The sequence below is a fragment of the Peromyscus leucopus genome, chromosome 6 (assembly GCF_004664715.2).
Source record: "Peromyscus leucopus breed LL Stock chromosome 6, UCI_PerLeu_2.1, whole genome shotgun sequence".
Taxonomy (NCBI): domain Eukaryota; kingdom Metazoa; phylum Chordata; class Mammalia; order Rodentia; family Cricetidae; genus Peromyscus; species Peromyscus leucopus.
Window position 1 is genome coordinate 63,580,110 of NC_051068.1, and position 20,490 is coordinate 63,600,599.

The following is a 20,490-nucleotide window of genomic DNA, read 5'->3' on the forward strand; positions in this document are numbered from 1 at the left end:
AAATATTTAAAGCATTGTTCAAAAATTAACAACTATGTATGTCTGGGTGGGTAAATGATTGTTTACCTAAATTGGAAGAGACATTTTTTTCCTCTTCTTTGCACACAACAGTTTGATTTGTAATAGTTTGTGTCAAGACAAAATGTAAAACTTTTAATACATGAATCACAGTTCTATAAGTTCCTTGTGTCCATAGATACTCACAGACAAGCAGGATGGATTCTTTTCTGCCCAGTAGCTCTTTTGTTTACTGGATCGCTGGTTTACCAAGAGCCTTTTAGGCTTAGCAGTCAACAGACATCCTGGGTACTGTCTGCCTTGACCTGAAGACTTTTCTGATTAATATACAATAAAGATAATGAAAAGACAGTATAAATTCTTACTCCATTCAATAAATATTTATCAAATGTCTACAATGTGCTCAGTTCCAAAGATGCAGATACATACAGTCATGCCTTCTAGAATCCACATTCTAGCAAGGAAGACAGAAATGTAAACTGTAATACAAGATGAAAGTATTAGTTTAAAAAAGTCATGTGTCAGTACAAAAGCCTGTTTGAAAGAACAGCAAAACCTGTAAATAAAGCCTCCATATAGATGTAGTACATTTGGCTTACTAAATATTCAGCAATATTCATTGCTTAGTGTTTCTAAATCATATACAAAAACAATTACAAATACTTCTTAGTATGAAATCATTTTGTAGTTTCAAATTTTTCATAATGGGCTTTGGCATTTACCATTTTGCATCAAAATGAAAATGATTCCCAAGAATGTGGAGTGGTTAATGCATTGCTTTAGGAGTCAGCCAGATGGGGGCTCGGGTTTCAGCTCTGACAGTTACTAGCTGTGTGACATCAGGCGTTTACTGAAGTATTCCTAGCTTCATTTGTAAAACAGCTTTAAAATGTAGTACTTATCTCTTAGGATTATTGCAATGATTAAATAAAGTAATCCATCTACAACATTCCACATGAAGTTGGGCACATCCTAAGCGCTCACTCTGTTGTTGCTCTCCTGCTGTCCTTTGGTTGGTCAGTGAGTGCATCCACCCCTGTCCCTCAGGAATTCATGCTCCACATGAATTTTCCTTCCATAATATATACATATTTCTAGAACCTTTCTCAAGTGTCTTGATGTTATTTGCATCCCTCTTCTGGACATTCATGAAGAGAAAATAAAACCTTTCATGATGATACTTTAGTATTAATTTCACTCTCCCTTTTCTCCATGTAACGATCCTACCTCATTCTAATTGTATGGTTAACAAACTGCAGATATCTTGGTTGCAGTGACCAGTAAGGACAGAAATTCATGTACTAAAACTCGGCCAGGCTAGCAACATACCTGTGGTGGTATTGTGTTCCCCAAAATATTGTGCACCCTAGTAAACTTATCTGGGGTCAGAGACAAAACAGCCACTAGATACAAAGGCTAGAAAATGGTGGCATATATCTTTAATCCTAGCATTTCAAAGGTAGGAATCCCTCTGGATCTCTGTGAGTTCAAGGCTACATTGGAAACAGCCAGGCATGGTGACACACACGTTTAATCCCAGGGAGTGATGGTAGAAAGGAAAGATATATAAGGCATGAAGACCAGAAACTAGAAACATTTGGCTGGTTAAGCTTTCAGGCTTTCGAGCAGCACAGTTCAGCTGAGATCCATTTGGATGAGGACTCAGAAGCTTCCAGTCTGAGAAAACAGGATCAGCTGAGAAGTTGGCCAGGTGAGGTTAGCTGTGGCTTGTTCTGTCTCTCTGATCTTCCAGTGTTCACCCCAATAACTGGCCTCAGGTTTGATTTTATTAATAAGAACTCTTTAAAATTCATGCTACACATACCAACTGAATAAAGTTCTGTCCTCCTTTTCCTACTGCTTATACAATGTTTTAAGATCATAGTCCCTTCATATAGTTATTGAATTGTACAAAGTCAGAAGAATGCTTAAATTCAATAGGCAATTATTTTCTTAACTATTAATTTTTTAAATTTATTTTACCTACCATCTCTCCTCTCCCTCTGTTCCCTCCCCTCCCCTCCTTTCAACCCCTGTCATCTATGCCTCAAAAAGGGTAAGGCCTCCCATGGGAGTCAATAAAGCATGGCATATCAAGTTGAAGCAAGACCAAGCTCCTCCCTGCTGCATCAAGACTGAGTGAAGCATCCCACCATAGGGAATAGATTCCAAAAAGCCAGCTCAAGTGCCTGGGACAGATCCTGATCCCACTGCTGGGGCCCCACAAACAGACCAACAACTGTTACCCACATACAGAGGGCCTAGGTTAGTCCCATGCAGGCGCCCTAGCTGTCAGTCTAGAGTCCCTGAACTTCCAAGAGCTCAGGTCAGCTGTCTCTGCGGGTTTCCCCATCATGATCTTGACCCCTATAGCTTCTACAATCCTTCCTCCCTTTCATCCATAGGACTCCCAGAGCTTGGCCCAATGCTTGGCTGTGGATCTCTGCCTCTGCTTCCTCTCATCAGTTACTGGATGAGGGTTCTCAATAGGCAATTATTAAGAACCTTCTGGATAATTAGATCTGTGATCACAAAATTGCAAGACAATGATACCTGCACTTTGGGGCTGCTATTTTAAGGAGTAGACAGACAGCAGTAATTAATTAGGGAACTAGGTTAAGTGATACAGTCATTTATTCCCAGTATTTTATAAACACTTAGTACATGCAAGTCATAGAACAGTGAGAATGATAGTATATAGTATCTGCTTTGAAGGGAATTTGTTGCTTAGTGAGGGAGTAACAAATAATAAGTATGGTGTTATAGTGTATGCCATAAATGAGAGGCAGGGCTACCATGAAAGTTGTGTGTGTGTGTGTGTGTGTCTGTCTGTCTGTCTGTCTATATATAAGACCCAAAGAGGAAATGTCTGTTCTGTTTCTTAGTAAGGTTAGGAAAAACTATTAAGAACAAACCTACATTTGATCTTAATCTTTAAAGATGAGTATAGCCAGGCATGGTGGCACACACCTTTAATTCCAGCACTTGGGAGGCAGAGGCAGGCAGATCTCTGTGAGTTGGAGGCCAGCATGGTCTACATAGTGAGTTCCAGGACAGCCAGAGCTACAGAGTGAGACCCTGCTTCAAAAGGGATGAGTATGAAGGGCTAGATGAAGCTCAATGATAGCATGTATGCTTAGCATGCTCAGTCCTTAGCACACCCTACACACACACACACACACACACACACACACACACACACACACACACACAGAATGTATAGGGGTTTTCTAGAAATGGAACAAGAGCATGGTAATGGGCAGTTAAAGATACAAGAAGCAGAATGGGTGAAGTCCTGTAGCATCTGAGCTAAAGTTAATTCTGATGGTAGAATGCAGTACTGAGAACTAAGTGGACGTGCACATGAAAAGGCTGGTGACAGATCATATCAAGAGTGTGAACTTCTTACTTCTTTAAAGAAGTGGTACCCAAAGGTGGTTCCTGAACCAGCAGCATTTAAATAATCTGGGAACCTGTCACAAAAGGCAAATTCTTGGCCTCCGTTCTGATGTACTATAACAGACACTCTGAAGTCTAGGAATCTGGGCTCTAATATGATCCTTACCTGATTCTAGTTAAAGCTGGAAATCCACTGCTGTAGGGGTAGGAGAGCCAGTGAAAACTTTCGGGAAAGTGGCGCCTGGGTCAGATTTCAGACGTAATTAGTATACAGGAGAGACTGAGTGGTGGAAATTAAAGAGCAAGGATATGGTTTGGATGTGTTTAGAATCGTTGAGCCAAGAAATAGTGAAGCGTGGATGCAAAGGTAGTCACAGAGGGAAGGAGGGGTTCTGAGGACTGAAGGAGGCTTGTGTTGGGTTGCCTACAGCTCTGAGGTGAGGAGAGGAAGGATGAGTGGGTGCCGCTTGTCCTGCTTTACTGAGAGAAGGAAGGAGCTGCTATGAAATGACAAGCAAGGGGGGTGCAGATGTCAAAAAGAACATGACCCGTTCCTGTTCATGTGTTACCTGAAGTATCTGAACATGCAAAAAAGAAAAAAAGCAGTTCACAATTTGGATTTGAAACTCTAGAACGATCCCCGCTGGAGGTGGATGGATCCTGTCCTTTCTTAGCCAGTTAGATAGGAGCAGAAGGCTGAGACTGAACCATGAAGAGAAGGGACACTGAAAGCATGGTGGAAGAGAGGCTCCATGGCTAAAAGGCCAGGGGAATTGAATAGATGTAGACTCCAAAGGAAGGACAGGAAAGTTACGAGAGTAAGTAACAGAAAGGAGCCGAGGGAGCGGAGCCCTAAACCTGTACAGCATTGCCTTTGTTGTCCTGAGAACAGAAAGCAAGAATTCAGCTAAGTGGAAGAGGAGACGGGTATCTATTTATTTAATTTATATTGTTGATCACATGCCTTTGTATTCATGGCTGTATACTGTAGTTAAGAATGGTTATTAAGTAGCATTCTATTAATAATTCAGAGAGAATTGGATCCACAATTTATTGTACTTTAAAGAATCATGTTATAATAGATTCTAAAAACTATCTAGGAGTGGACAGAGGTTAGTTAATCTTCTATTAAATATGAGGTGCTTTTTCCTAAGGTTAATGAAAACATACAGATTTACATGGTTAACTTTCCACAAGGACTGTGTCCCCAGTACTGAGTTTATAGTCTGTGGGTGCCTAACTGTAGATCTGAGCAGCCAATATAGAAAAGTCCTAACCAGGGACCTATAAGGATGATAAGTTGGCAGAAGGACCTGGGCTTGGTAGATTTTGCTTTTTCTGTCTTTATTTAAAGAGGATGAACAGAGTGCCATTTTTCACATGTTGCTGCATTTCTCCTGAGATCTGTGAAGTGTGAAAGAACATACTCTGCAGAACATTATGTCTACTTCACTCCTGAAGATGCTAGATAACTGCTGTCATGTCTAAAGGTCTAGCTGTTCTTTACGGTGCTGAGAACTGCAGTGACCTTGAAACCACAGTGAAAATCATTTAGTCTTTTAGGTACTTGATGCTTTATAAGGTTTACCTTGTGGCTATGGATTACTTGAAATGTGGGTCATTTAGATTAATGTATATTATATACATAATGAGTATAAAACATCACTGATTCTAAGATTTAATATAAAATGATACTTTTATATTGGTTTTCACTAAGCAAAATCCTACTAGAAAAACAAGTATTGTGCATTTGGTTTCCATACATTTCTATTAGACAACACTGGTATAAAGTTTTGGTGGCCATTTTGTTACCCAGAATTCTTACTGGCTTAGAAACTGGTATGGTGTGTCATGGATCTTGGAGGCACAAGAAAATTGTGAATTTGAAACCAGCCTGGACTTCACAATGAGACTCTTACTGTGTCAATGATGATAATAATAATGATGATGATGATGATAATAATTGAGGGGGCAGACTTGGAATCCTTCTATTGAGTATGGAAATAGTATATAAACTTCTGCTTTAATTTTCAACCTTACATCTAAAATAAAGTCTTAAGATTTCAAGTCTGTAAAAAACAATACAGGGCTGAGAATGTAGCTTGATAGTAAAGTGCTAGTGTTTTCCAGGTCCTTAGCACTGAAACAAGTCTAAAATATTAATATTAAATTCAAAATTCAACTAGTCTACCACAGAGATTGCTTTTGCTACAATATAGTTGGAGTGCAAACCTGAAAGCCAGGTGTCTCAAGACCCTGTCTCCCTTCTCACTGACATTCAGTCGTAAATAATAACTTCCATTTTATATCTCTCTGAACCATGTTCTTTCTTATTCAATCCTACCACCTGCCTGCATCCCTGTTTGTCTCCCTCCCTTCCCACCTCCTTTTTTCCATGTCCTGGGGATTGAACCCAGAGTATCTATCTTATTAGTCAGTCACACTGCCACCTCTTTAGCCTCACCTCCTGTGTTACTGGGTTTTTTTAATGTGTAGGTGTGTGAGTCTGAATGTATATATGTGCACCTTATGTGTGCACCAGTCTGTAGAGGTCAAGAGATGGCATCAGATCCCTTGGAATTAGAGTTACAGGTGTGCTGAGCCCAGGTGCTCTGTAAGAAGAGTAAGCAACTTTATCACTGAGCCACTTCTTGGTCCCTTATGCTGCTGTCTTGAAGATGGCTCTCAGTACCTCTCATGTGGAAGGTCATTCACTCGGAGCTCACTCATCTCCCGCTTTCCTTCCAGAGCACACCTCAGCTCAGAGCCCAGCACAGAACAGGACCCACTAGCAGCACACAGTATGCATTTGCTGAATGAATGGAGAAGAGAGAGATACGGCTGTTAATCAAGAGTTACAGAATGAAAGTCTTTCGATCTTACATATGAGAGAGAGAGAGAGAGAGAGAGAGACAGAGAGAGAGACAGAGAGAGAGACAGAGAGAGAGAGATTTATTCTTTATTGGTTTTTCTTGGAGAAATGATTGAAAACTGTTCTATTTTGCCAGGCATTTTGATTTGCCACTCTAAGTTTATGACAGCCAGTGGGGGACTCATTAGTGCCATGCAGACAGCTCCTTGTTTTTGTCTGGCATCCCTATGGGATTAAACTGCATCTGGCAAGAAATAGGGATTCTGGTCAAACCATCTTCAAAGGCAAAACTGCTAATTTTTATCAGATCTGTGCAGATAAGCAAATGTAGGGAGATTTTTTAAAAATTCTATTTTCCTTCCTTTTGTAAGTTACTATAAGAGAAGACTCCCAGCAATTCTTACATGAATAGTCTTTGGTTGTGGTTAAAGAAGAAAGATCCTCATTTTCCTGTACCTAACTAACATTTTACCCACTGAGCCTTCTCACCAGCCTCTTGTGCATACTTCACATATTTCAGTGTCTACAAGGAATAGCACATTGTGCTTAGCATTTGGAAGCTTTTGTATATCTGTGTGGAAACGTTTAGCCAATATTACAGTCTGTGGAAAACTTAAACCTATCATCTAAATGTAGGCTACTGTCCCATCCAAGTGCAAGTGGTCCTGCCTTCCATACAGGCTCACATCTTTCTCCTTCTGCCCCTTAAATCTTTCAGAAATGATAAAAGTCCCATAACTCAGTTTACCTGTTTTTTAGATATGTGGTTCTGCACTTAACTGACAAAATGGCTACGTTCCAGGTACTTGTCATGAAATGTTATCTAGAATCTACCATTCAAAGCCTCCCTAAGAAAAATAAAGTTTATTTAGGATCTCCTGAAGAGTATGCAGCCTCTCCATTTGTCTATACTTTAAATCTACTTGAGGATTAAGTAAGTTCCTCTGTGAGTCACATACCTGGATTCCATCATAATTGCCAAGGGAGGAATTTCTTATCTCAGAAATAGAAATAATGTATTTGCAGGCCATCTGGTTTGTTTTTAAATTATGGTCATTTTTGACTCTTGTAATTGTTCAAGTTTCTCTATGTTGCCTGCTAGAAAGCTTAGCACCAACTACAGGGTTCATCTGAGACAATTCTGAAATGTCACAACATGGTTTTAGGGGCATCTCTATCTTGTCCTTATTTTTGTAAGACCTCTTATCTCCTGTTAAATTTCTCTGGCCACATATGCATTGGTGTAAGTTCTCTTAGTTGTTTTCTAAGCAACAGCACACAGAATATAAATAATAGAATGGATAGGCTGGTACAGTTGCCCCTCGTCCGTTCTTACCTAACTAGATATAAGAAAGAAAAAAATCTCTATATTACTATGTGTGTCATACTACAGCTACTTTAACATCTGTCTGTTCTAAATTTCTAGATGTAAGAGTAAGGAATGACCTAAGGTTGAAATGTTAATTAAATGTTTTAATGTTCTGTAGTTCTCAAGAAAATAGTTGGATAAAATGTCAGCATACAGAAGTATTTTAAACATTCAGGAAAAAAATCATCTCTCTGAAAAGGAGGTAATTGTACAAGTTTGCCTAATCCTTTTGATCTTGGCACACAGCAATACAGACTTCAGTTGAGATTAAAACTATGAATTTCAAAGGAAACATGGCCTTCAGTGTGTAAAATATATAACAGCTGGTTGACTAGTCCATTTAAAACTACACAATAACAATTGTAGCAGAATGGTTCTCCTGCCAAAAGATGCATGGTGCTTGATGGTTATATCAAGACATGATACTAACTCACACTTTCCTTTAGTAATGATAAAAATGTAGAAATGAACTCAAATCTCTCCTCCGCCCAGCAGTTCAAGGGCAGAGTAAGTGCACAGCTCTCCCAGTGATTTCTCTATCTACTCTGCCTGCAGAACTTCGGCGCGGTAACTAAATTTCATTTTTTTAAATGTCAAGTATAAATTTTATTCTTTGTATCCTACAGCTTTTTCCTTTTAATCTTTGGTCCTCCTTCTCCTCCTTTTGTCCTCATAATGTATCAGTCTTAAATGTCCCATTGTCACATGTATTTTTAAGCTCCGAAAGTTAGACTTTTCTGTGTAAATAGTATTAAACTTGCTTAACATTTTTTTGTACATTTATAGTAAGGTAAACATCCAGATTCTGAAGCAGTTTGATATGCTTGTAATCAATTTTGGAGAAATTAAGCTAATATTAGTTGATTGTAGTTGACTAAATATTATAATTTTAACTGTTTCACCTATAAAAATAATTGTTAAAAAGGTGAAATTAATGCATTAAAAAGAGATTGACAGGTGTTTGTCATTTTTAGCACATCACGTATGGAAAACATACTTGTATTCTGAATTTATATCTGTCCAGTATGAAAAATAGTTAATTTTTTTCTATGACTTTTATTGTTTGAAGACATTAATATACTGTAGCTGCAAATTTTTCTTTTCTTTTCTTTAGATTTATTTCAAAGAATTAAATTCCTAAATTTACTAAAGTTAGCCAGATTTTCCATAGATTCGCAGCCAGCACTTGAGGGGTTAACATATCTATCTTATTAGAGAGACAGGAAATCTGGCAACTATTGCAGGAACTGGACCTGCTGGTGCACACAAACAATTTGTCAGTCTTCTTAAAGGGAACAGCCTTCTGCAAAGTGGCTGCCTTTGCTTTGTTTGCACAGGCTAAACTTTTCCTTTTTGGACTTTAAATCTTAGACATGAAATGTGATCCACATATTCAATCAAAATCATTTAATTCAAAGCATATTTTGATTGGAACAAAGTTGACATGGAAAGAAACTTTAGAATAAAAAAGTTGAAAGGACTTTATATCATATATTTAGCAGGAAAATTTGAAACAGTTCTAATTAGGCTGAAAAAAACAGCTTTCTTCAATGTAAATTACAAAGGTCGTATATCAATGTTAAGGAAACATTACCACTAGTGTTTGAAATCCAGCACATGCAAACATAACAGGCCAGTTCATTTGTGTGTGTGTGTGTGTGTGTGTGTGTGTGTGTTGTGTGTGTGTGTGTAGACGAAGAAGGCTTTTTACATCTATTTCAAAAGAAAAAAATAATTATAAATCCAAGTTTATAATTTGATGTATTACCTTCTTTCAAACATATCACTACATAGACTCACTTCCATTTGAAATTCTTATCTATAAGTTTAATTAAAATTTAAGAAATTACTTTTTTATTCTTTCATTAAAATGTGGTCATATGCATCTTATAATTAAGTGTATACCAAGTTAGGATTAATTAGTGGTTTTTCTCTTTTTACTTGAAATGTATAGGTGTAATAATTTGTATCGTGGAGCTGAGTCAGGCTCTCTAGACACCAGGGAATAGAGGTAGTGGTGTAGATGTGCAGAAGTGCAGATCGAGGCTTCACAGGCCTTTCTCTTTAGTCTGTCTGTTGTGATGATGTCCTGGTTCTGGGAACCAGACTTACTAGTAGATTCATTTCTATTTGTAGATGATATTTGATCATTTTATTTGATGTTCATAAAAATTACTATTGTATGGTAGCACTGAGTAGGACTATCATATTGCTATTAACACCAATTAGAGATTTACAAGCATGGAAACCATAAGTAACTATCAACCACAGCTTCTTTGTCATTAACAAATATCTATGATTTCTTTTGTTAATTAACATTGATTTTCTTTTATTTTACCTAATTTTCATGTTAATAAAACTTGAGTTTTATAGGGGATTGCTATAGTATTCCTAAAGCCTTCATTGATTAATAAAATTAGTTGTAAATATCATTAAAATTATTTTCAAATAGCTTAATATCTTGGAAAAAGTGAGCTATTTCTATATGTTAGCAAATTATTTGACTCCACTCTACAAAATAAGAATAATTTTATTTAACATTTTATATCATAAATAATTTATTTCCTTAATGAGTTGGTTTCAGAGATACAGTATGTTCTTTCTGTAAGATTTATTATTGGACGCATTCATATTTACTATAATTATTTCTGACACAATCATTTATGAACAATTTATTGTTATCTTTATGATATATTAAAATTTTAATTTATTGATATTTTGTAAAAGAACCAAGCAAGTAAAAGTTGCTAATAAGTGTTTATATGTGGCCTCTACATCCCGTACTTTTTAGCATCTCGCAAGTGGTTTTGTCTCTGCCTAACAGATCTCATTAAGAAAACAGATATCAGCCCCCAGTTTGTCAAGACTAATATGAATCCCCCTGGATTGGAGTAACAATTTGTGAGAGCTTCATCTGGTAGTCTTTTCATAGTCTTATGTGATCCTTAACAATTGGACACTAGTCACTGCTTTATTTTATAACTCAAGATGAGTTGAATATTACTATATCATGTCAGACATTTTTGTGGATTTTCTTTTTCACAAATTTTATTCAGAGCACACATTGGATGTAAATGATGTATCCAGCCTGCTAGGGGAGTGTTTACGATTGATTGGTTAGGTTGAGAGCAGCATGGAAAAAAACGTTACTATCCCCTAGCTGCAAACCTTATTTAGCTCCAGCCTTAATGAATACTGTCCTAGAGGCTTTGAAAAACCTCGAATGCTTAGCATTCCACTGACATGGTCCATGTGGTGTGTGTGTGTGTGTGTGTGTGTGTGTGTGTGTGTGTGTGTGTGTGTGTTTGCACAAATGTGCTCACACTCTCTGAAAATGTGGGTCCACATAAATTTTATATAGGGTAGTTTTTAAAGCTTTATATGAAAGAGATTTTGAAGAATTTTTAGTAGGTATTTACTCCTTTATGCTTTTGAATCTTAAAGCAAATTATAAGATATAAACCCAAAGTATTCCTCTTAGAGTTATTCTCTTTGCCCTTAATGGCCTCCTGCTTATCCTCCTTCATCCTTCAAGTCTGTATTCTGTACACTTGTTTATCAGTGCACACTCTGGGCCAGGCAACTGTCATTCAGTGCCGTCAAAAGGAGGTTAAAGTCCGAACTGACTTTGTACTGGAAGGATTCCAAAACTTCTTAGAAATCCTCTCAGATCTGTCTCAGTTCTTTTAGATCCTATTTCAAAGCTTTGCTGTGGTGCTTTTTTTTAAAAAAAAAAAAAGCTAATATAATGTTTAGGGTTTTTATATGTGTTTATTTATTAATGTGTTTATCACCTCCTTGAATAAAGTCTGCCAGTAATTCTGTGAAGCCCTTCAGGACTGACCTGTGGCGGGAGGAAGGGGGCTGCGCCTTGCCATGTGATGGCTCTGCCTTGTGTCTGCAGCATCAGAAGAGCATACAGAGTTGTTTCTTCAGTGTTGTGTGTTTAAAATTCTGAAGCACTATCAAGATATAAAGCTTAAAGCATTTAAATCAAACCAACTTCACCATTTCAAATGTGCATAAAGAAGTAATCAACCATTAGGAAACTCGCAGCTCTTTGTTTGATGACACATAAAACAAAATTGCCCTAGTTTGTAGAGCTTTAATATTGAGAAAATTCATTTGTATGTCTTCATTTCTGAGCCTTCTAGAATTTTATAGTCTCAAATCACAATGCCATGGACACTCAGGAGACTCCTTGCTGTTTTATCTTATTAAACAATTTTGAAATCATTAATTTTTAATTAGCTTGGATGCAGGTTTTTTTATTGTTTCAATAGTGGGTATATATGAACTAAACGTTTTTTATTTAAACTACTGGCAAGAGTATTATTTACATAAATAAGTATGTTCTTTCTCAGAATACATGCTGTGAGCCTGCTTTGTGTGGTGACGCTCACTCGTGGACTCGCTGGTCCTCCACATTAATCCTACAGCGGGGCTTTTCATCAGCTTATTACCTCCCAGATTTGAACAACCAGAAAGGATGCACTCCTGAAGATACATGGAAGTCCTTCCCTGATTGAAAGTTCTAATTAAGTGAATTGGAGAAAATTAACTGAAATTAGCTGTCAGAAAGTCACATTTAAATGAGTGATGGGCTAGTCTGGCAGTAAACATTTAAATGATATAAATTGCCATTTAAGTGTATGGTTTAATGTTTGTCATGCATTAATGTGACACGAGGCTGCGGTGACAATCCAGCAGCTCGCTCTAATTTGAACATATTTAGGGCTTTTGTGTGGAGTGCACCACACACAATTAAGACAATTGCTGTTTGTATGTGTCACTTTAAACATGTGCCCTCCTACCCCTCCCAGGGCCAAAGTGAATGCAACTGTACTGGTCATTTAAATGTTTACACTCATTTTCAATTGATGTGATTCAAATAGGGATTTATTTGATTATCAAAACCCTCATATTATGTTAAGTATAATGTGAAGTAGTTTTATGCTTCCTTACCATTTCTATGAAAGTGGCAGATACGGTGAATTTGATAATAGGTGTTTAAGACAGTAGCTCTCACAGGGGAAGCTAGCTAGATATTTTTAGGCCTGTTTCATTTCCTGTATACATTAGAATGTGAGACTTGCCTAGTTAGTGCATAGAGATTTATTTAGAGAATAATGTTTTATATCTGGTAGTATTGCAAGACCAGGTTGAATGTTTTTAAAGAAAACATTGTATTTAGCTATAAACATCTTTCTTATTCACAGTACTAGTTTTAATAAGACATTTTTACACATGTGCAGCTATGAACTAATGCATCTATCATTTGTGCCAGTATGGTTTATACTTCATTGGTGTTTGCTGTTCTAGTTAGTCCATTTGGGGCTAAGGAGTAGAGGTCAGTGATGGAGCATGCACAGGACCCTAGGTTCAGTCTCTGACACCAAAGAGAAAAAAGATGTAGCCAACTGCACCTTAAAACTTACAGATATTTTATTATGATACTAATAGTACACTGCCAGAAAAGTACATCACAATCATACAGTTTCAGTGCTAAAACTAATTTCATTGAGATTTGTTACCAGATATAATTTGAAATATTTTTAGTTATGCTTCAGAGTTAACTTTGACAGCTCTGTTAACTTTGAGTAGCATTATTTGTTGGAAAACCTAAACCACTTAGTATTGAACTTTGATGTTGGAATAATTTTGAATCGTATTACACAGTATAAAGAGGAATAGTTTCCTAAAAAGTCTCTGGCCTTGGTATTCCTAACTTTACTCAATTCAGCACACATTTAGTGGTACCAACTGTATTTGGCACACAGTACTAGTAAATGGGAATATAATGATGAATAGCAAGGGAATCTTGTGCCCAGCATTTCAAGTGAATATTTGATCATGTTCATTCATTATTTATTGAGCACAGTTAATAGCATAAAGTGTTTGGTTTGGTACTGATACACAGAATAAAAATTCAGCTGTTATAAGTCCCCACAAAATCTAATTTGTTATTATAAACACAATCAAAATAACTAATTTGGTTGCAGTTGCAGGAGACAACATGTTTTAATTTGAGAAAAATGTGAATATCCCAAGTGAATAGAAAATGTTTAATGTTTTTGCATTTGCTTTCCCAAAGTTGCCCTTTACTCTATCTATGACCTCCTTTCTTTGAAGCATAAATTGAGTGCCTGTCAAGCCTGATTTACGAGTATGACCAAGATAAGCCCAGCCCCGGTCCTTATAGTGCTTACAGTGTAGTGGGAGAATGCCGCAGTGATTACTACAGCTCAGCATGATGAGGGCCAGGAAGTTTCTCATATATACAGAGCAGAACAGATTCAGTAGAAAACAGGATGTCGGGGTTGTTGTTGTTGTTGTTTGTTTTTTTACAGTACTAGGAATTGAATACCAGGTCTCACAAGGGCAAAGCACACAGTCTGCATTGAACTACATCTGAGCTACAGTGTTCCTTTGCTCTGTCTGTCTTCCCCCTTCTTTCCCTTCCTCTGCCCTTCCCACAAGATCCCTTCCCGAATCTGGAGCTTGCAGATTCAGCTAGCTTGGCTGGCTTGCGAGCATGTTCCGGGAATGCTCCTGTCTCTGCCCCTAGCTCTGGTGTTACAGATGTGTGTCACTACACGTGACTTTTAATATAGGTACTAGGGATTGCGCTCAGGTCATCACTCAGCTGACCGAGCCGTCCCCCTTGCATTGCTTTGGTTTGGTTTGTTTCTAGACTAGGTCTCATTGTGTTATTCCGACTGGCCTAAAACTTATGATCACCCTGCCTCAGCTTTTCAAGTAGGATTACAGATGCATGCTGCCATATCTGGGTTTTCTTTTGTGTTTTTAGTTTTGGGTTTTTTTTGTTGTTGTTATTAATGTTGAAGTAAGTTTAGTGTTATGCTTTACTGTTGTTCTAAATCTCTATGTTTTTAAAATAAGGTTCAGCATAGTGATATGGTCTATATTGTTTTTCAGGCCCTAGAGAGTGAATTTGTTTCCTGCCAGCTTCACCAATGGATTGATCTTATTTTTGGCTATAAACAACAAGGGCCAGAGGCAGTGCGAGCCCTCAACGTGTTCTATTACCTAACCTATGAAGGAGCAGTCAGCCTGAACTCAGTAACAGACCCTGTGTTGAGAGAGGTAAGTCCTCCTACTCAGAAGGAAACTCATTGTCATGAGTCGTCTGCCAGCTTCATATTATTGATCTCATCTCCCTATGTTTCAAGTAACTGATGGAGAAACTGAAACAAAGTGGGTAGACTGAGGCAGAACAAGCTGTTGGTTAATCACCTAGCGGGAACTTGAGTCTGGAGCTTTTTTTCCCCAATTAATATGACTTAGTATAAAATGAGAGCTTTTATAGTTTGAACTTGTTAAGGGATCCTTGGTCAGATTTTTAATTTTTATGGATTTAGAAGCTACTCACATAGTTTCAAATATTGGGAAAACTAATTTATTCACTGTACAATTGTGAGCATAAGTCAAAATGCAATAAAACATGTTTCAATATAGTCCATGAGTGTATATACATCCATGTAGAAGTTAATAGTGGGATTAAAGTCTGGAACTTTGCTGTCATTTTTCAGTTATTCAGCATTAAACAGTAATGAGGCTTGCTTTATCCTTGTCAAGTATTTTCTGAAAAAACACTAAAACAGGATCTTGGCAAATACAGTGTTAACCCAAATTTCTGAATAAAATTATGTTGTTGTTGTTTCTAATCTAGTTATATACCCCCAAATGTATTAGCCTTCTGTGAAAAATCATATAATTGCACAGATACAACCTTAAATATTGATATGATTTTAAAACAAATGGATACTTAAAGCATGACATAGGGTAGATGTCTATTTTGAAGGGTACATTACTTCCAACGTGTAAGGTGTCCTGTTTTCACTAGGACTTGATGCATTCCTCTGTAATTCTATTACCTAGTTATGATGAAAATCCATAAATACATACTGAAATATATTAACATATTATCACTTGACTTATATGCTTGATAAATGTTAGTATGTAAACAAAACCACTGCATATTAGGTTTCTTTTGCCCTAAATTGTACATATTATGAGTTTCTGTTTTTCACATTTTAAAAGCTGTGGAGACAGAGAACTGGGTTAGTTAACTCTTACTGTTTTCAATCTCCCAGTTTAGTGAACTTGGCACTGGAGATTGAGCTCGGGGCACATGCTTTGCCTCTGAGCTACACCTCCAACCGTGTGTGAATATTCCTCCAGCGCACCTTATTTGGAGTAACTGTTGACTTTATGATTCAGATCATCATGAGACTCTATATGACACTGAAGTCAAAGCAGCATGCAAGTAATACAACTGAACAATGCATGATTTAATTCTTAGACTAGAACAACAAATGTCAGGCAGGCCGGTATGCTCACAGGGCAGGGCTGCTTGACTCTGAGCCGGGAACCCATATAGTGGAAAACAGGGAACCAACTCTCACAAGTTTTCCTCTGACCTCCACATACCATGCATGTGCTCACACATGTGCACACGCACATGCATGCATGCTTACACACACACACGCAAACAGTATTTGCCATGTGCTACTTGACTCTATTATGTGCCAGTGATTCTGTAACATTCAGCCTATTTTCCTTTTTCATATTCTCTTATAATAAATTCCCTATATAATCAGCTTATATCTGAATTTATACTCCAGAATTGGCTTTTAGATCCTTCTGTTTTACTTAACATACCATGTTTTTTACATTGTTGTGTATAACCTCTATAGTTTGAATTTTGAAATTCATGGAATTACTCTAAACATGTGAAGTGAGATGCTCATTTTTAAAATCATCTCTTTGTGTCTGAGATGATGTCACTATCTCTGCCTATTATGTTTTAATATATGTCACAAAAATGGCTCTTAACCTGTGTCTGTCATAGCTAGCCAACTAGCCATTTCCTCTTTATCTTACTCAGTGTGACTGGCTCTCTATTTTCATTTTGAATTGACACCCTCCCCACACACACACCAATAATTTCCAAAGAAGATTACTATATTTTATATATATTTGCTATATTTTTTATTTACACTTAAAATTCTAGAAGAGTATTAATATAACTTCTCATAATAATGGAAATACTTCTCTCATTACAGTATCATGGCCTAGCTCACATGTCCTCATATGGCTAGTGTGTCTAGGGAACTGAATGTTTACATAGGAAGATGTGACTAGTTGTGCCATGTTGACAGCGACATCTAGGAATGCCTTTTGTGTCTTTGGTAGTAACCATGTTATGTAGGGGGACTTTTCTTTCTTGGCCTCCAGTTCCCAAATAACTGACATGGAGACTTAATATTACTTGTAAATGCTTGGCCAATAGCTCAGGCTTGTTACTAGCCAACTCTTACATTTAAATTAACCCATATTTCTTATCTATTCTTTGCCATGTGACTTAGTAACTTTTCTCAGTATGGCATGTCCAACTTGCTTTTCTCTCTGTGTCTGCTCATGACTCTCCTGACTCTACCCTTCCTTTTCCCATCAATCTCAGTTTGGCTCTCCCACCTAACTTTATCCTATTCAGCTATTAGCCAGTCAGCTTCTTTATTAAACCAGTCACAGCGACATATATTCATACGGTGTAAAGGAATATTCCACAATATTCTGACCAATTTCAGGATTCAAGATTAGAGAATGAGACAATTGACATGTTAGGTTGGATATTTTAATCTGGGCCTACGCCGTTCAGACATTGGATAGATAATTGGAATACAGTTGTGAACTAAATTATGTAGTTTTACTGTAACAAAATAAACACATTATAACTTCAAATGAAGGGTTTTATTGTGGTAAAATAATTGTATGTAAAACTTACCATTGTTGCCATTTTTAAGTGTGCACTTCAGTGGTGTGAAGAACATTTACATAGAACTGGGAGTGTAGCTCAGAGGCAGAGCATGTGACTACCATGTGCAAGGCCCTGCGCTCAATCTCCAATGCAGAAAAAATAAAAAAAAAATAATTATTGTGCAAACCATTTCCACTGTCCATGTACAGAAAAATTTTATAGCCCAAACTGAAGCTATGTTTGCATTAAAAAAAAAATAACCATCCTCTTCTTGGCCCCTGATTACCATGATGCTGCATTTCTTTATTATGGATACCTCATATGAGTAAGAACCACAATATGTGCCCCTTTGTATCTGGCTTATTTTATTTAGCATAGTATCTTTAGATTTCATCCATCTTGTATTTTGAATAAGAATTTCCTTCCCTCTTAGGGCTGAATAATATCTCATTGTATATGCACACCATATTTTGTTTATTTATCACTCATCCATAGGTATTTCAGCTGTTCTTAACATTTGGCTATTGTGAGAACTAGGAGCTTTGAGGCACAAGTATCTACCCACGTCACTGCTTTTATTTCTTTGGGGTATATTCTTGGCTATATGATAGTTTCATGTTTAATTTTTTAAACCAAATAAAATTTCAATGCTTTGTTTTCATAACTGTTATTTTCTAAAGACAATTTTTAAAAGATTAGAATTCATTTACTTCATTTTTCATAATCCACGTAATTATCAAAAATTCCTTAACTGTATAGCTTTTCACTTATTTCTCATGGTTATTTTTATATTACACACATGTTACACCTATGTGTTAGATTTTTACACTCATTAAGTAAACATGGCTTGTGATTTCCTAAGACTGGTAGCTGCATGATATTCCTGAAATAAGAATATCTTTTTGTTACTGAGCATTATAAATATATACATTTAATTAAAAAATACTTTCTCCTCATGTCTGAGGGAGAATTTTTAACAGCTTTATTGAGATATAATTTACATATGATACAGTTTATTTGTTGGCAGTATATAATACAGTTTAGTATATTCATAACGTATAAGCATCACCATCGTCTACTTTAAGAACAGTTTTTGTCACTACAAAAGAAATCCTTGTACAAATGTTGGGAATCTCCAGCTCCCTGGAGCTACCCTCTCCAGACCCTGCCCTCAAAAAGCCTGCCAAGGGATGCTCTAGACCTGCCTACAGGGTATTTAAGACCTGGTCATGAGACCTGAGGTGTGCTCTCCCTCACACCTTCCCAGGAATCACCTGGGAGTTGCTTTGCTCTGTTTATTAAACCTAGCCTTATTAATTTGGCTCAATTTGTTTATGACAATGGTGCAGAGGATATCCAATAACCAGGGATCCAATACTTACCACCCATCTGCTATCCATCTAAGGAGACTTTTTATATGAGTAGATGCTCAACCATGTTTCATTAGAAAGATTCGAAAGGAGAAAAGAATGTCTCTGAGAAAGGGGAAAGGAACTAACTCCAGAGCACAGAGATAAGCAATGTTGCCTCAACTGAGGTTGGAACATATTAGTATTGTGCAAGGACATGTATATTCAGCATGTATGTGCAAGGTGGGGTGGCTGCAAGATTCATTTTATGTGCATTTATATGAAGGGTAGGATGAACGTTTATAGGACTAGCTGGCATAGTGATGGATGTTTATTTCCTTTCCACATGTTTTTCCGTATTTTAAATGGCAGGAGAATAACTGCAGGGAAAAAGAGGATAAGCAAAAAAGGTGTGTGTGTGGGGGGTGTGTTTCTTATGGTGAAATGTCTGAAAAGGATTACAGGTGGAGCTGCTAAAGGGATGTTGAGATGGTGAAATGTAGGTCTAGACTAACTTGACGAGATAAAGGCAAGAAAGGGCCGGGGAAATTCTGTCATTCATTTCTGAAACAAATGCTCATTCTGTTGCGAATACTGGAGATAAACAGCTGAGTAAGGGAAAGTCCCACTCACATGAATCTCAGATTCTAATTGGACTTACAGAAATGAACTCAACAATACAGACTATAATTTCAGTTGTATGTGCTGTGAAGAGAAGAGGGATGGCTGAAGAGAATTAAGATGACAGGGAAGGATTTTAGAGAGGAGACTTACACGCTGCCTGTGTTCATAAACTGTTTCCAGCAAAACAGATACTCAGTGTGCAGCCCCCACTCCCCCAGCCAGACACACCTGTGAGCCCCATGCCAGGTTAGCATCCAAGGCAAGTCTTGGTAAGGCCCCTGCCATTGTACAGCTCCTAGAATGTACGGACTCAGGCCACACCCATCTGCTGAATTTTTAATAAAGGGCTTTTCCTTCCCTAACGCTAATGTGTTTGCATACTCACTTGACTTACCCTGAAGCACTCTCTCTCTCGGTCTCTGTGAAGGTAGAAGCATGTATATGTACCTCTCTGAAGGCACAGCATCCATTTTTATACCGGATCACTCCTTCCAGCAACTGTACTTGTACTTCCTTTGTTTGCTGCTATCCACTCAGTGTGCTTTTGAGCCTTTCCTGAGCTCATGTCACACGTAGGCAAGGAGTCCACACACAAAGCATGTGTCTGCCTGCTGCTTGCCAAAGCTCAGTTCTTCTGTAGGAAGTTGCCATTCCAAAGTGAATAGTGTGTGTGTGTGTGTGTGTGTGTGTGTGTGTGTGTGTGTATACATATACATACATACACACACACACACACACACACACACACACAATATATATATATATATATAGAGAGAGAGAGAGAGAGAGAGAGAGAGAGAGAGAGCGCATAGTAAGGGATCATAAAAATAATCTCTCTATAAAAAGAGCTCTAAACGATAAAAATGATAACCATAAGGAGAGGAAGAGTAATCAGTGGAACAGCCTGCGTGCAGCACATTAAACTTTTATGTTGTTTTTAATTTTTAGAAAACAGCTGTGTTATCAATATAGAAGTCTCCATTTCCATACATCACACAGCAGAAAGGAGTGTTTTCAGTCGGATACGCTGTCTGTTTTCAAGTGTCTTGGGCCCCCAGCTGAAGTGTGAACTCTT

At 37.4% G+C, this 20,490-nt stretch overlaps 1 protein-coding gene across 4 annotated transcripts in view; it reads left to right on the forward strand.

The window, feature by feature from the left end:
- Nucleotides 1-20,490, forward strand: part of Lrba (LPS responsive beige-like anchor protein) — a 537,881-nt gene that overhangs the window by 473,951 nt on the left and 43,440 nt on the right. For all 4 annotated transcript variants that reach the window (XM_037206706.1, XM_028858702.2, XM_037206707.1 and 1 more), the window contains one exon: nucleotides 14,598-14,765. In XM_037206706.1, the coding sequence (XP_037062601.1) occupies nucleotides 14,598-14,765 (168 nt within the window). The remainder of the gene's footprint in view (nucleotides 1-14,597; nucleotides 14,766-20,490) is intronic.